Source organism: Phoca vitulina, unplaced genomic scaffold (genome assembly GCF_004348235.1).
Source record: "Phoca vitulina isolate PV1807 unplaced genomic scaffold, GSC_HSeal_1.0 scaffold27, whole genome shotgun sequence".
NCBI classification, from domain to species: Eukaryota; Metazoa; Chordata; class Mammalia; order Carnivora; family Phocidae; genus Phoca; species Phoca vitulina.
In genome coordinates, this window is record NW_022589730.1 from 13,428,901 (window position 1) to 13,444,665 (window position 15,765).

Consider the following 15,765-nt stretch of genomic DNA (forward strand, 5'->3'; position numbering starts at 1 on the left):
AATTAAAAATGGAATATTCTGAGAGCCATAAATTATTTACAACGCCACAGGGCTTCTGTGGTTGCAGAGACCACCACTGCTTTTTACACCACAGCACAAATATAAAAACCGGTAGCTCATTAAGAACCGTAAGGTATTCTAGTTTATGTTCTAAATTCCTACACACCACAGTAGGGTAATTTTTAAAAAATAATTTGGCTAAAAAGAACCAAAAGAAAAAACATGCCCATGAAATGACAGATCTTATTTCAAAATCACAAGTAACACGGTCGTGACTGGGTCTTGGGATACATTCATATTAGAAAAACTAACACCTTTCTCTTTAGGGAAATGCTAATCATGGCTTAGATGAAAGACAACTGTGAACAAGGATCAGGAGGAACAAGCTTCACATGATCTGGGAAATAAACATTTTATCTTTTCTTTTCCATCTACGAATCCATTTTCAGAAATGCAATGAAGAACATCACTCTGTGATCTTCTTTTACCTTGCTGGAAAACTTTGAAGTCGGTTGTAGGCCATGTGAAGGATCTTTAGATGGGGGTGTCCTGTTAACAAGGGCACACATTTATCTGTGAGGTTGTTATTTGTCAAATACAACTCCTGTAAGATGCTGTTCGTCTCTTCAGAAAGAGTGGCTGGAGGAAGGGTTTCCAGTTTGTTTGCAGATGCATTCAGGAATCTCAGGCTACAATGACAAAATTGCAACAAAATCCCACTGGTAAACCAGAGGTCTAGTCCAGGACCCTCGACAAATCTAGAATTTTTCTGACTGATACCTGGAATATTAGAAACTGGATTTAAAAGTAGGCCCTGGCTCTACTAGCAGGCATATGGATACATGACTCCACTATCTATGATGAACACACTAACTATATGTGTTAAATACAAAAAGATAAAAATCAGATTTTATGGAAGCACAAAGGTGAGAGGAAGTGATTAATTTTATAGCTGTAGGGAGTGGAAGGGAAAGTGATAAGGTAAAGTTATTATTCTGCCTTAAGGAAGAGAAAACAATTGCCTATTTTTAAATAAAAGAGCCCTTCGAGTAATAAACCAATTAGACATTAGGTCACAACACAACGAAATCACATACTGACTAAGTCCTTTTCAGTATGGTGCCCAAACCACATCTTACTGACATGTGTTCACAACTGCAGGCGACACTTGGCTCTGTATTGACTACTATATAGCAGCGAGAATGAAAAACTGCAACCACACACACCAGCAGGATGATGCTCACAAATAGGAGAGCGAAAGGAGTGATACCAGAGGATTCGCTGCATGAGTCCATAATTATCAAATTCAAAGTTGGGCAAAACTAACGTACGGGGCGTCTGGGTGGCTCAGTCATTAAGTGCCCGACTCTTGACTTTGGCTCAGGTCATGATCTCAGGGTTATGGGATCGAGCCCTGCTTCGGGCTCTGCGCTCAGTGGGGAGTCTGAGTTTCTCTCCCTCTCCCTTTGCCCCTTCCCCATGCACACACTCTCACTCTCTAAAATAAATAAATCTTTAAACAAAACAAAACAAATCAACTAATGTATGCTATTAGAAGTCAGGGAAGGGAAGTAGTGTCTGGGAGAGAGCTTCTAATTTTTCTAATACAATGTTTTGGTTCTTGATCTGGGTGCTGGTTACACAAGCGTGTTCACTTAATTCATCAAGTGCTACACTTACGATTTGGCCCCTTTTCTGTATTTATATTATATTTCAATAAGATTTACATTAAAATAAACAAACAAGGTGTATATGCTGCCCCAGTTATCCAGATGACAGAGTGAAAATGGCTAAAATATGAAGAATGTTTTTACACCCCAGCTAACTAAAATCACATAATCCTTCCATAGTTACTGTGAAACACAGATAAACGTAAAACACGAAGCTGGAGAACTGAAGCAGAATCCTTGCTGTGATCAGGCTCCATGTCACTGGAGGAAGGACAGAGCAGGTACTGTGCCTGGCTCGTGAGTCACACAGGTGACCCTCCAGCTTCACAACGGACCTGCACTGTGTGGGCTCCACTGTGAAGCCGCAGCATCCGGAATGTGGAGAGTGTTCTGCCCATCACACTCTCCACTATGGTTACCAAGGTCAAAGCCACCTTGCCTCCCCATCTGGAAAAGCCTGTTAATGAACCACCTTTGTCTTGTTTCACAACCACCTGGGTTTGAAACTTTCAGCGTCCAATTCAGGACTGCTTTGCCATATGTTAGGAAAAAGGAATAAAATCTTCCTTAAAAAAAAAGACTATGGAATACGAGGTATAGTTATTTTTAACCTTGGACCAAAAGAAGGCTTTGTATTCAGGAGTCATCACCAGGACTGTCATGCCAAGCTCTCAATCCACTAATCCTCCCCAATCTTGCAAACCCCCCACACATACTTACACACACACTCCCAATTCCACTACTTGTCTAAGGAAAAGCAGCTTCCCCAAAATAGAACATTTTCCATTAAAGAAACACGTATTCCGTTGACATTTAAAAAAAAAAAAAAAAGGAAGTTAGAAAGGGCTGCACAGACCATAAATAGTCATGGGAAATTATAGTTGTGTGTGCTACACAGAAGAAAATAAAGGTCATTCATGCAGTTTCTGAAATGGTTTTGAACTAGGAAGGAAACCAACTTCAGCACCGTAGTTCTTCAAAGTATTTTTACAAATCTGTTTTGTTATATCACCTGACTTAAATACCCTGTTAAGAATTTCTTCAGTCAAGAATTAGAACAAATTAAAATGTATTGCCCTGAAACATCATGGACTGGGGTTGGCTGGGAAACTGTATGACAATCTCATTAAAATATAATGGTCTGGGCAATATATAGTTATGGACGTAAGAAAAGAGAATTCATGAACATTTGCATATCTTCAGGCAGGCCAGAAAAGGAGGGAATATTGTTTTGAAAGAAAAAAAGACTGACTAGTGAATGCTCACCTAGAAAGCTGCCAAAAGGACTCGGAAAATCCCTCACAACATCTGAATGAAGAGAAGAAAGTGATTTCCAAAGAGACTTGTCCTCTCATCAAGATGTTGAAATTTGCTGTATTGAAGGGGCCATATACTCTTTGGTGGGAAATTAAGAGGGAGAAAAAAAAGAAAATCCCACATCCTACCCCGCCAGGAAATGAAACTAAGTTGAAACTACATGGGCTGGTTCCAAAGGATTTGATTTGAACTGAAAGGGCCTGATTGAATCATCTTGTTAGTTAACGGTCAGAGGGCAGACAATTGGGCTAAAAAGATTTTTGATTATAATGGTCTCAGGAAAATTCAATTCAAAGACCATTCTCTTAAAAATAAAAACACTTGTCCCCCAACCTCACAATATTTCAGCAGGAGACAAATGCTGCATTTCCACCAGAACGAGCAACTACTTTAATTTTGCAAAATTTCTCCAGTTTGGCTAACAGTTTAACTAAAAAATCAGGGTATATAACCCCACCCACTGCTTTCAAAACCTCCAAAAAATTCCTAAAGCGCTGAGTTTGGTCTCAACTCAAGATGATGTGATAACCTCCTTAAGCCTCTCCCTTATAGATTTTTGTGATAACTGTATAAAAGATAAAAGACTGGTTCACGTGCCAAGAAATGTTTCATCCATATAATCCTCTTCACTAGGCCACCCTCCTCTGCTAGATAGAGAAAAAGCAGTCACATATGACTGCTTTCTTTTCATCTGTAAGGTGCTGTGTAGAGACCACAGCTCTTTCCTATTTTCTATTTCATTTTGTTCTCCCATCATCACAGAGATGCCCCGTCATATTTCACCGAAGACAGAAACGCAAGCTGAGAAAGGTCAAATTACTTGGCAATTATTAAACAGTAATTAATGACAGAGCGAGAAATAAAACCCAGACCTCATTAATCTTAAGAGTCCATGATTCCCTAACACATCTCTCCAAAATTCAAATGTTAAAAAACAGTAATAATAAAACATTTTCCTGAGGACATTTTCGTAGGCCCTTCTCTCCTGAAATGCTGGAGGTAAAGCAGGGCACCTGCTGGGTAGTGTGAAAACTACATGTGCACAGTACTTTAAACTCCATCCTTAAGATAACTTAGTACTCAAAAACTTTTCTTAGCAGAAAGTACAAAAGTTGCAGAGAAAAAACTCATGTACAGCTCCTGCCCTAAAGCATTTGGAAAGTTGCCCACAACAGCAGGGAGACAAATCCACTTCCTGCTTCTTGAGCAATTGCTCTGTTCTTCCTTGGCACATTCTGTCCATCTGCTCTGGCTCATCTAGGTTTTTTTGTTTTGTTTTGTTTTTGTTTGTTTGCTTTTTAGTAATTTCCAGCACACCCTTAAATTTTACAGCCAAATTCTGTCACTGAAACAAAGTGCAGGATTTGGTATCAAAACCGATTTACCTATTTGTAAGTATACCAGGCCTTCTGCATTAAAAAAAAAAAAATTATTTATTTTGGAGAGAGAGAGCGCACAAGTGGAGGGAGGGGCAGAGGGAGAGAGAGAATCTCAAGCAGACTCTGGGCTGAGTGCAGAGCCCAACACAGGGCTCAATCTCACGACCCTGAGATCATGGCCTGAGCCGAAACCAAGAGTCAGATGCTCAATGGACTGAGCCACCCATGCACCCTGGCATTCCGCATTTTAATAGTTTTTCTGGAGCTCAGTATTGGGACTTCTATTAAAAATGCAAAAGGTTAAGATTTCAAGCCCAGCAAAACTCTTCTACTTTTAGACAAAGCCTTGATTTCTGGCCCCCAAAGTCCCAGAACTGTGAAACACTCTCAATTCCTTATCATCTGTCTGTATAGAACAACACTTTTAACAATTTCATCTGTCTTCAGAAGGCTGATAGCTCTTAAGGGAAGGGCTTTCAAATGTTTGACAGTAACCAAGAGTACAAATTACATTTTACATTACCACCCAGTACAGATGCAACATACACATGTATAAGTGAAAGTTTCACAGAAGCACCTGGGTGGCTCAGTCGGTTAAACATCTGACTCTTGATTTGAGCTCAGGTCCTGGTCTTAGAGTTGTGGGATGGAGCCCCGTGTTGGGCTCTGCATTCAGCCCAGAATCTGCTTGTCCCTCTCCCTCTGTTCCTCCCCCCACCTGCTCTCTATCTCTAAAATAAATAAATAAAATCTTGGGGTGCCTGGGTAGCACAGTCGGTTAAGCACCCAACTCTTGGTTTTGGCTCAGGTCATGATCTCAGGGTTGTGAGACTGAGCCCCATGTTGGGCTCTGCACTCAGCCCAGGGTCTGCTTGAGATTCTCTCTCTCTCTGCCCCTCCCGCTTGTGCTGTCTCTCTCTAAAATAAATAAATAAAATCTTTTAAAAATAAATAAATAGTAAATAAAATCTTTTTTAAAAAGTAGAAAAAAAGGTTTCACAATCACTACTTAATCTGACTCTATTCGTTTCTATCCTACTTAATTTTTTAAAGTGTTGGTAGAAACCCACCAAATTAATGTTTTACCCCACTAATCAATTTGAAAAAAGAACCACAATTATTAATTGCCTAGCAACACCACTTAATAGCGGGGATTCCAAGTGAAGAAAAATTGCATACAGTCTAACAGAACTATTATTTTGGAAGGTATGAAAATCTGCCTGGCTACAAGGCTACCAGGTAAAGGAACAAAAATTATACAGATGGAAGAATTGTTGAATAAGAACACAAAAAGAATTAGTTTTAAAAATTAAGTACAATTAAGAATTAATTTAACATTTATGTAATACTACAAATTCATCTACAGACCTTATCCCAATTTCGTTAATTATCCTACTGATGTCCTCTATCTGGTCCAGGATCCAATCCAGGGTCCCACATACATTTTGTCATCATGCCTCCTTAGCCTCCTTTACTCAGTCTTACTTGTCTTAAACAACTTTAACACTTTTGAAAAGTACTAGACAATTATTTTGTAGAATGTCTCTCAATTTAGATTTGTTTGATGTTTTATCATTAGAATAATGTGCATTTTTGGCAAAAATAGACAGAAGCGATATTGTGCTCTTCTATCAGAAGGTACATGATTCTCAAATTCAACTCCCAGATAGTCTTATTAAGTAGGTCAGGGTAAGGCTTCAAAACTCTGTGGAATTAAGGATTCTGATGATTGGCCATACTGAATCAGTAGAACAGAGATAAGCACCAGAAATCTGCATGTTTAATATGTACCCCAGGGCATTCTGTAGACACACTTTGAGAAATACTGTAATTTTATTCTCAAAATATCAGAACTTTACAAGTTAGCTCTCTTCACTTAAACAAAATAGTGTAGGCAACTTAGCTCTTAAAAATGCCAGAAATCTCTGTCTTTGCCAAAAGGCACCAGTTGTCATGGTCAATTGATCACGATCTCCAAATTCTCTGTTCCCGTTTAGTCCCCTTGATATTTACACATGTACTGAGTCACTAAAACTTATGGTCTGTAATGTGACTAATACTCAGGGGATATTTAATAATTACCATGTATTTCATTCGCACATACACTCTCCCCACTCCCACCCCTTAAAGCACCTTATACTGCTCTAACCAGGGATAAAAACAGACCCTAATATCCACCAACAACAGGAACTACAACTCTCCTTTAAAGGTTCAGCTGTGGCTTTGTAAATTAGACCGGCCGCCTACAGCAGCAGCTCTCCCACCATCAGATGTGTGCAGCTGTGAGATGGACCAGGAGGGGGCCCTCACCGAGATTTCACGAATAGAAGGGTGGCTGTACCTCATCCATCTGCTCTGTGACCCCGGGTGACTATCTACCCCACCCTGCCCATCTGTTGATAAAAACTGATTATCTGAAACTCCTGGGGGCTTCCATCAAGGAGATCTTCAACTCTAAGCAAAAAGAGGTAAGATAAGAGATCTAGGACAGTGAGATCCAGATTAGAATATTGCCAGTTCACCCCAGAGAACCAAATCCCACCCTCATCATAAGACACAAAATCACAGTCAACTTCTCGGCAACACACGGTCCATCACATCTCACATCTGTCTACAGTTTTTGAGCTGCCAATGAAAAGCAAGTCAAAATAAACAAAACTCAAAGATTAATACAGAGAGTAAACTCATAAGCTAACATTGCTGGTTCAAGCCCTAAGAATTTTAATAAAATTGGTCTAAAGTTTTCATAGGAAGAGAAAGGTATTACTAAAAGTCATCTAATTTAAAGCAGGTTTCCTTCTCTCATTTGGTTACCAAATACCTTCTACCACCAGGTAAGGAAAATTAATATACACCACTCTAAAGCTGTAATACTTAACAGACAACATCATGTAATTAAAACCATGACATTGGTTCTAGCAGGCAAGACTCAGAGCTAAAGAAAAACTTACAAGAGAGTCAAAGTTCAGTCTTTTGCTCTGTGTCCAATGACGCATGTTTTTCTGACAGTTCTCTTAGAGCTTCCAAGCACAAGTTCTACTTAGAGCACGAGCTAAACCATTTATAACTTATGAAGACTTGTATTCAGGCCCTCTCTTCAGTTATATAACCAAAGACAGAACCGGCTACAGTAATTTATTACCACAAAAGAAAGAAAGAAACAAGGAGCATCTATATATTTTTAAGATTTGTATTTTGGAGCTAACTGAATGGAAGGAGGATTGAAGCAAAGTTTCATTACTGCCTGAAGCTATTTACGAAACAAACAGCTCTGTATTATCAAACAGCAAAGTGCCGTTCTTCACGCCAGGAGCCTAAATTAAAACCAACCGTATCATTTCCCCTCTCTTTTACCCTCTGAAACCCACTTTTTATTATGGTTTATTGTGTAATTATTTTAAAGTCTGCATTAGACTGTGAGCCCCTTGAGGGTACTACCGATGTCACTTTCAATGCCCTGGGGCACCCAGCACAGTGACTTCAATGTCCTGGGTCAGCAAGATGTTGGCCTGGATCATGCAAACTAGAACAAGTCACAACTGAACCCACCTGCAAGAAGCTTATTACAGAGATTCTGTCCTCAAAAACCCTCTTTCATATTTTGAACTCCATGTTTTCTGGGTTGACCTGCTCCCACAACTGTCAGTTTTGGTTTATTCCTTCCCCCCAAACTCCTCAAACCTAATACACAATATCGCTCCATTTTCCTGAATGTAAATTAAGCCTCAGTAAAAAAATAGAATTTTAAAAAAATTTAGATAGAGGGGCACCCGGGGGGCTCAATCAGTTAAGCGTCTGACTCTTGATTTTAGCTCAGGTCATTATCTCAGGGTTGTGAGATTGAGCCCCATGCAGGGCTCCGTGCTGAGCTGAGCATTGAGTTGGCTTCAGGTTCTCTCTCCCTCCCTCTCCTTCTGGCCCTCCCCCCGCCACTTGCATGCACACTCTCTCTAAATTAAAGATTAAACCTCCATTATTTAGGTTTTGGAAAGTAGACATATTAACCATTTACAAAGCAGTAAATAGTTTAGTGAGAATCATTATCAAATATTCTGTGTTTCTTGTCTTCCAACAAGTGAAGTAATACAAGAATGTCGTTCAAAAAAGCATTCATCAACTTTATATTATCCCTTTCACAACCCTATCTGCCTGAGAGGACCAAAACTCTTAACTCTTCTTTCTGACTCAGAGTCATGACTAATAATACACCACGCTGAGAGGTGGCTATTATCATGGTTGGAAAACAAAAGCACTGAAATACGCTTTCTTGAAAAAGTTCATTTCAGCCTTTTTCGGTCATTTGCTTTCCTCTCATAAAATGAAGGAGGATGCCCACTCCTTGTAATTCGCCTGGCCTCCCACTCGGGACTTTCCTGTGCCAGAATTACATTTCACATGGCCTGCCCTCCTCCCAAGACCTACAGAGGCTGGCGAATCCCCCCTCCACAGCTCCTATTTTCCAAAATGCAGCTGGCTCTGGATAGACCCATCTATTCAGACTGGGAATTACCGCCTAAATGCCTTCAGCCTACACCGTTAGCGCAGCTTATCCTCTCCATGACAGCAATGTCCTCTTTCAGTGGCTTGATTCAGGTCCCTAATTTTCCACGTTGTGTTACTAGAAATATTCCAGTTCACACAATCCTTCCACTTCCAAATTACAGATTCCATTTGGGAACTGTCCAGAATATGCAACATGGGAAAACCGAGATTCAGAGTGAGCTGCGCCGGGTCACAAAGTCAACAGTAAGCAGAATCACCTGTGGAGGAATTTAAATTACAGCTGCCCCACTCAAATTCTTTTCTGAACACGAAAACAGTCTCCTCGACTCCACTTATGAGCTCCCCCTCAGGGACATGTTTTCAGATCTGCCCCAGCACCAAGGAGATTCACTGCTTACTGATTGCTTCTAGAGAATTAAAAATATACAGAACTGTCCTTTTAAAAAATGAATAAAGACTCATTATCTACTGGAGAGTTCCAGCCTATTTATCTACTCCATTAGCCATGAGCTTATCAGACTTGGCCAGATTCAGAACCGGTTTTATCTCAGACTCCTATATCGGATTCTATCTATCTACTTGTTTCTGTAGATTCAGTGTAGACGCCCAGGAGAACAAGTAGATTCTCACGATAAAACTGCACCTGAGTTTTGCCTAGTTAGCCTTAAGAAAGAAAACACAAGGTTACAATATCACTTAGAATTCTGCACAGGGGAAGAGACTAAATCCTACAGTATTCGGGACAACAAAAAGCATGTGTCTATAGCCACCCACATGCCGTGCACTGCACTGCTGATCCTTGAAAAACACAGGTTTGAACTGCATGGATCCACTATACGTGGATTTTTTTTAATATAGTATAGTGCTGTATATGTATTTTCTCTTATGATTTTCTAACACTTCTTTTCTCTAGCTTATTTTATCATAAGAATACAGTATATAATATACTTATACAAAATATTTGATAACTGACTGTTTATATTATCAGTAACGTTTCTGGTTAACAGTAGGTTATTAGTTAAATTTGGGGGGGGTCAAAAGTTATACACAGATTTTTGACTGTGCGGGGGTTGGTACTCTAACCCCCATGTTATTCAAGGGTCAGCAGTATTTTGATATGAATGCAGAAGTAAGAACAATTCTTTAAATGATCTTGAAACATTGCTGTTTTTTGTCAGGGGAATGGTATAGCACTGGTCAATTACAATTTAACAATCCCATTTTCTCACAATTCCATTATTTCTCTATAACTATCCCAGTAGGAATTCATTGTAACTTATATTAAGTACAAAGAATAAATGTTTTTTTAAATGAGGAAAAAAAAAAACAAAAGGAAAAGGCAGGGAGAACTAAAAATGTTCCCTGTCTTAATCCGGGCAATGACTATAGGGGCATATATGTAAAAATTCATTGAGCAGTATGCTTAAGAGTTACAGTTTTTTGACTATAAGCTATATTTTGATTAAGAAGTTTTTTTTTTTTTAAAGGACATAGGAAAAATGATGAAAATCCAACAGTGAAGGTAGTATTTAAAATTCCTTAAATTTTCTTTTGTTCATTATATAAATATTTGTTGAGCACCCTGCTTTATTCCAGACACGCTGCAAAATGCTGAGGATAACACTATAATTAAGACACAGTCACTGGACACAGCGTTCATAATCTAATGGGGGGACAGACAGTAAACAAGAAATTATAATACAGTGTGTGATGAGTATCAAGACAGGAATAAGCACAGGGAGCTTGGTACACATGGTCGGGTGTCTAATTCACTTTAGGAAAGCAGAGTTCTTTTCACCAATGAAAAATCACACACGCTGAAACATATTTCAAATTTATATTTTAAGGCAGAAAGACCCATCATTGTTTTCTTCTGTAAGAGAACCACAAAATTAAACTTTACTTTTTTGTCTTTCTCATGCAGTATAGTAAAGGTTAAATCCTTCATATCATCTCTAAAGTAATGGTCACTCACTAAAAATAAACATTAGCAGAGGTCAAAATGATGCAGGCCATCAGGCTGTGAGCCTTTTCGTATGATGCACAAGGCCCCTGAGGCAAACAAGATGTTCTAAAGTAAGGTAACACTCACTTAACCTCAAGCTTTCTTTAAGGGAAGTTCTGCATGTGGCAACTCTCCACAGAAAAGAGATTTCACTGAATGTTTAAACTAACCTCCCCCTCAAATCAGAACAATGTTTTTAACTACTTAGTGACATAAGCTATTTAGAAAAAGTTTGTTCTAAAGAAAATAATTTAAATGCAAAGGGAAAACTGTGGTAAATGTAAGGACAATTGGTCAGAAAACAACAACAGTGAGAGAACTTAGCAAACTCTAGGAAAACTATGTCTGTCACCCCAAATCACAAATATGTGAAAGCAAGAGTAGAGAATCCTAAGATAATTCAACTAAGACTGGAGCACCCTGCACCAGTTATGACCAGGTAGCAAACTTATGCTGTGCTTATGCTTATGAACGACTCAACTTACTCCTCTCAGAAAGCAGCAAAATTAACGAAGAACCTACAGGATATCCCCTGACTCCATCCCCTACCAAACAGAGAAGTGGCTGGAGAACCATTTTCTTGGTAAAACCTCAGATAATCAGAAAATCTGCACGAGGGGCGCCTGGGTGGCTCAGTGGGTTAAGCATTTGCCTTCGGCTCAGGTCATGATCTCAGGGTCCTGGGATCAAGCCCCATGTTGGGCTCCCTGCTCAGCGGGGAGTCTGCTTCTCCCTCTCCCTCTGATTCCTAACCCCGTGCTCATGCTCTGTCTCTGTCTTTCTCTCTCCCAAATAGATAAATATAATAAAAGAAAAGAAAGTCCACACACCACGTAGGACAAGAATGCTAATGAGGGGGCATTCCACAACTCTGATGAATAACCCAAACAAACAAGCTACTGTACCTGTCGGCCTTCATCAGCAGGTTCGGCGGCAGCTCCAGGAGCTGGTTGTGCTGCACATCCAAGACCTCCACTGAGGTCCTCTCCAACCTCTCGGGTAGCCTCGTCAGCTGGTTGTGTCTTGCCAGCAGCTTCCGGAGACTACTATTACAAAATAAGCTGTGCCAGAGGGGACAAAGACAGAAGGAAACCTACTTAGCGCTAATTTGGGATAAGGAATAAAAAAATGAACAGGAGTCGAACACTTAAAATGATCTCTCCAAAGAAACATAAATTTATTCTGAGCAACTACAAATTCCTAAGCTCAAACTTGGAGCTCTTTATATTTCAATACTTTCCATACTGTAAAACAAAAAAAAAGAAAGAAAAGAGGGTGGGAAAAACGATCAACAGGAATTATTTAACAAACAAGCTCTACTTAATGAAAGAGAGAAAAACAAGTTTCATAGAAGATCCTGAAGGGAATAGTCTAACTTTGCTAGACTCAGAAGCCATGCTTTAAAAGGCTGTAGGCTTCTCGAGGTAGGGCTCATGTCTTGTCTGCCATGGAACACAGGCGTTTTACCCACCGCAGATTCTCAATAAATAGAGTCGATCAATTTTTACCTACAGGATCAACATTAAATAAGGATTCTTCTGATTAAACTTTTACAAATGCCAACTGATAAAATGTTACATTTTTCCTCATTTACATTTCACAACCACAGTATTTCTCCCTTTCCTTACTTCCCTAAGTCTGTATATTTTTCTTTTCTCTTTGGTTTAATCCTAGACAAAACTGAGACCCCTCCCAAAGAGAAGGAAATGCACTTAATTCACTATTCTCTTTTGTGCCTAGAGAGCTGTTCGGAACCCTGGCTATGTTTCTTCTACGGGTTATCAAAACCGCAACAAATGATGAATACTTTAATCAAATATAAATCCGCTGTATGACCAAATTCAGACTTCTTCAACAGTCGTAGAGAATAAAACAGGCCCCAGGTTTAAACACAGAAATGTGGGGCCTGTGGCATAGCAAGGTTATACTTTGCATCAGGATCACTCTGGAGGGAGACCTCATGTACAGTGCTGTCAAAGAACGAGGCCACCCCCACAACCTCCTGCCTTCCACCCTGTGACCTCACTCAGGGACCGCCAGGGCTGTTAAAATCACTCCACGTGACGGCCGAACTTTATTCACTTTAAATGTCAAAACCAGATTCTTTGTTCACAGAGACGCAAGCAACCTGTCTCAACGCTGCCATGATTGGTACCTGGCATGGCATCAGTGTGACAAGACAGATTATCCAGGATAGTCATTCAGTCACGGTTTTCACAGGGGGGTGGTCTCTGTAATTCACCTCAACCCAGTAATTCAGGATTTGGTTCACTAATTTTACGGTCTTACTGGGCCTGGGGTGCAATTTAGGATTCAGAAGGGAGGATGTGTTATTTATTATTTACACACACACACACACACACTTTATCCTTAAATAATGGATAACTGAAAGACAGATGACAAAATCTTTACCTTGATTTTTCCAAATAAAAGAGATGTTACAACTCCAGTATGAGTCTTAAATGCTAATTACTGGACTTAGCTGAATTCTTCTGGATACTAAGCATTAAAACACCTTATTTTCCTTTTAATACATTTCCATTTCTAAATATTAATTTGTTTTGTCAAATCCTTTACATACATTGCTTAGATAAACAAAGCTTGACTATCAAATCAGCTTCTAATGAACTGCTGTCTTGCTGAATATTAGATCAATGATAGAGCTGATAGTTTGCAACTAAACACAGTAAGAAAACAGTATATATTGTTTTTGTCCCACACGTTACACACACACACACACACACACACACTGTTTAATTCCTTGACCACGGGGCATTTGCAATTTGCTTTTAAATAAGCATTCATTTAGATCCCCAAAAGAGCCCACCTAATGCAGATCAAATCAAAGATTAATTAACTTGGGGGAAAACTGGATAAAATATCTGTTATCTTTACTGAATTGTTGGGTTCGTGTACACAATATCTTTGTTGAAGCCTACAGTGAAAACAGAGGCCTTAGACACCACTGTGCTGCTTATCTGTTGGATTGGGGAGGTTGAAGTGGGGAAGAGAACAGAGAAAACAGAAGAAAGGTAACATTGCAAGATTTTTTTCAACAAATTCTTTTTCCCCCATTAGTAGGAGTCTATCTTGATTTTTGCTGTTTGTCTCCTGAAAGGGTCTCTCTCGGTTGGCCTCACACCTACACACACTTCTGTCCACAGGGCACAGCACCAAAGTCCTCTTAATAATGGTGCTGGGCTGCACTGGGTCGCCAAAAGGCTCAGTCAACAGAAAACTCTAAAGCAGAAAGCATTTTCAAACAGACTGCAATTCTAGGTATAGCATATAGCCAAGGAACAAAGTAAAATCAACTGAGCTTTCTAGGGATCGAAATGCAACCCAGATTTCTTTTATAAGATCTATGTTCTAACAGTGTTAACCAACAGAAATATAATGCAGGCCACATATATAATGGTAAATTTTCTAGTAGCCACATTAAAAATGGTGAAAAGAAACAGATAAATTCATTCTTACATTTTATTTAACCCAATATATCCAAAATATTATTTTAACATGTAATTAACATACAGTACTAGTGAGATACTTTGCATCTACTGTACATTGCATACGTCGGCACTTCTCAGGACTCGCCACATTCTGAGTCTCAACAGTCATGCGTGACTAGTCCAGCCGCACTGGACAGCACAGTTACATGTCGTGTAAAAGACAGACAGCATTTCCACCATCACGGAAAATTCTATAGGATAGTACTGGAATAGGCTACCTTTTGTTATTAATTGCATGGCTAGTCACTAACAGTCAATAATATTTTGTACCAGAATTAGTTAACCTGAAGATATTTGTTTGTATCTAAGGACACTAGACCTCATGACATGGTTGTGTTACAAATCTTGCCATTAAAGTGAAAATTATGAAATAAAAATAATACACATTAAGACAGAAAAGAGAAGGAAAGAAAAGTTCTTGGACCTTTATTCCAAATTTCATACCAAGAAAAACAGAATCTAGTTTGCTCTTTCTAGGTTTAATGATCTAATAATCCTTTTTTCCAAAGTTATGTTCAAGGAAAACTGAGAATTATTTGTGGGGAAGGTAGACATGTTAGGTCAACAGATAGAAGTGAAAGATTCTGAAAGAACTGAAATTACAGAGGTGAACACACTGTTTGCTGAGTTTTCAAACACTGCTTATTTAGAAACATCCCCTAAGCACCACCCCGCGTGGCTTTGGAAAGCCTGGCTGACAAAGTCTCACCCTACTCTCTACTGCATGAAAAAAGTTTATAATTCAGAGATACCATATGAGATAAAAGACACTAGAAATAAGGTTTTAAAACAAATTCTTTTAGGAGTTCATAATAACAAGCTAAATTATTAAAAAACTGCTTCTCTAATTTAAGATTCTCTCACTCAATCTGTAATACTCACCGTGCAGGAAGTTCACATATTTGATTATGGCCAATATCCAAAACTTCTAGCTTTCGGCTTTCGCATACCCACTCAGGCACGTTTTCTAAGCAGTTCCTAAATATAAGAATATACAATTTTTTTTCTTTGATTGGAATTTGGCCTAAAATATGGTTTGAAACTCAGAATAACTACACAAAATAAATAAAACTTCTAACAAAATACCAAAGTATAGTGAATATTAATCAAAAGGATATGTATATTCACTTTAATCTAGAAGCAAGATGAAGTGTGACAAGGAAGAGGAAAGAAAGAAAAAGTAGAAAAGGACATAGGTATATCATCTCTAAAGTCTTAAAAAAACAAAAGGTCTGGTTCCCAGAATTGCTATCCTACGAAGTCTATAAACCCATGCAAGCTTAGCAAGAGGATGTCTTATATTGGAAAAAACAAAACAAAACAAGCAAACATACACATTCTTTCAATTAAGTAAAATGGCATAAAGTAGTTTTATTTTCCAA

At 38.9% G+C, this 15,765-nt stretch overlaps 1 protein-coding gene across 1 annotated transcript in view; it reads right to left on the reverse strand.

The window, feature by feature from the left end:
- Positions 1 to 15,765, reverse strand: part of PHLPP1 (PH domain and leucine rich repeat protein phosphatase 1) — a 217,309-nt gene that overhangs the window by 28,074 nt on the left and 173,470 nt on the right. The window contains exons 9-11 of the mRNA XM_032422705.1: positions 15,266 to 15,361; positions 11,780 to 11,935; positions 489 to 689 (exon numbers count right to left, since the gene is read on the reverse strand). Coding sequence (XP_032278596.1) covers positions 489 to 689; positions 11,780 to 11,935; positions 15,266 to 15,361 — 453 coding nt within the window. The remainder of the gene's footprint in view (positions 1 to 488; positions 690 to 11,779; positions 11,936 to 15,265; positions 15,362 to 15,765) is intronic.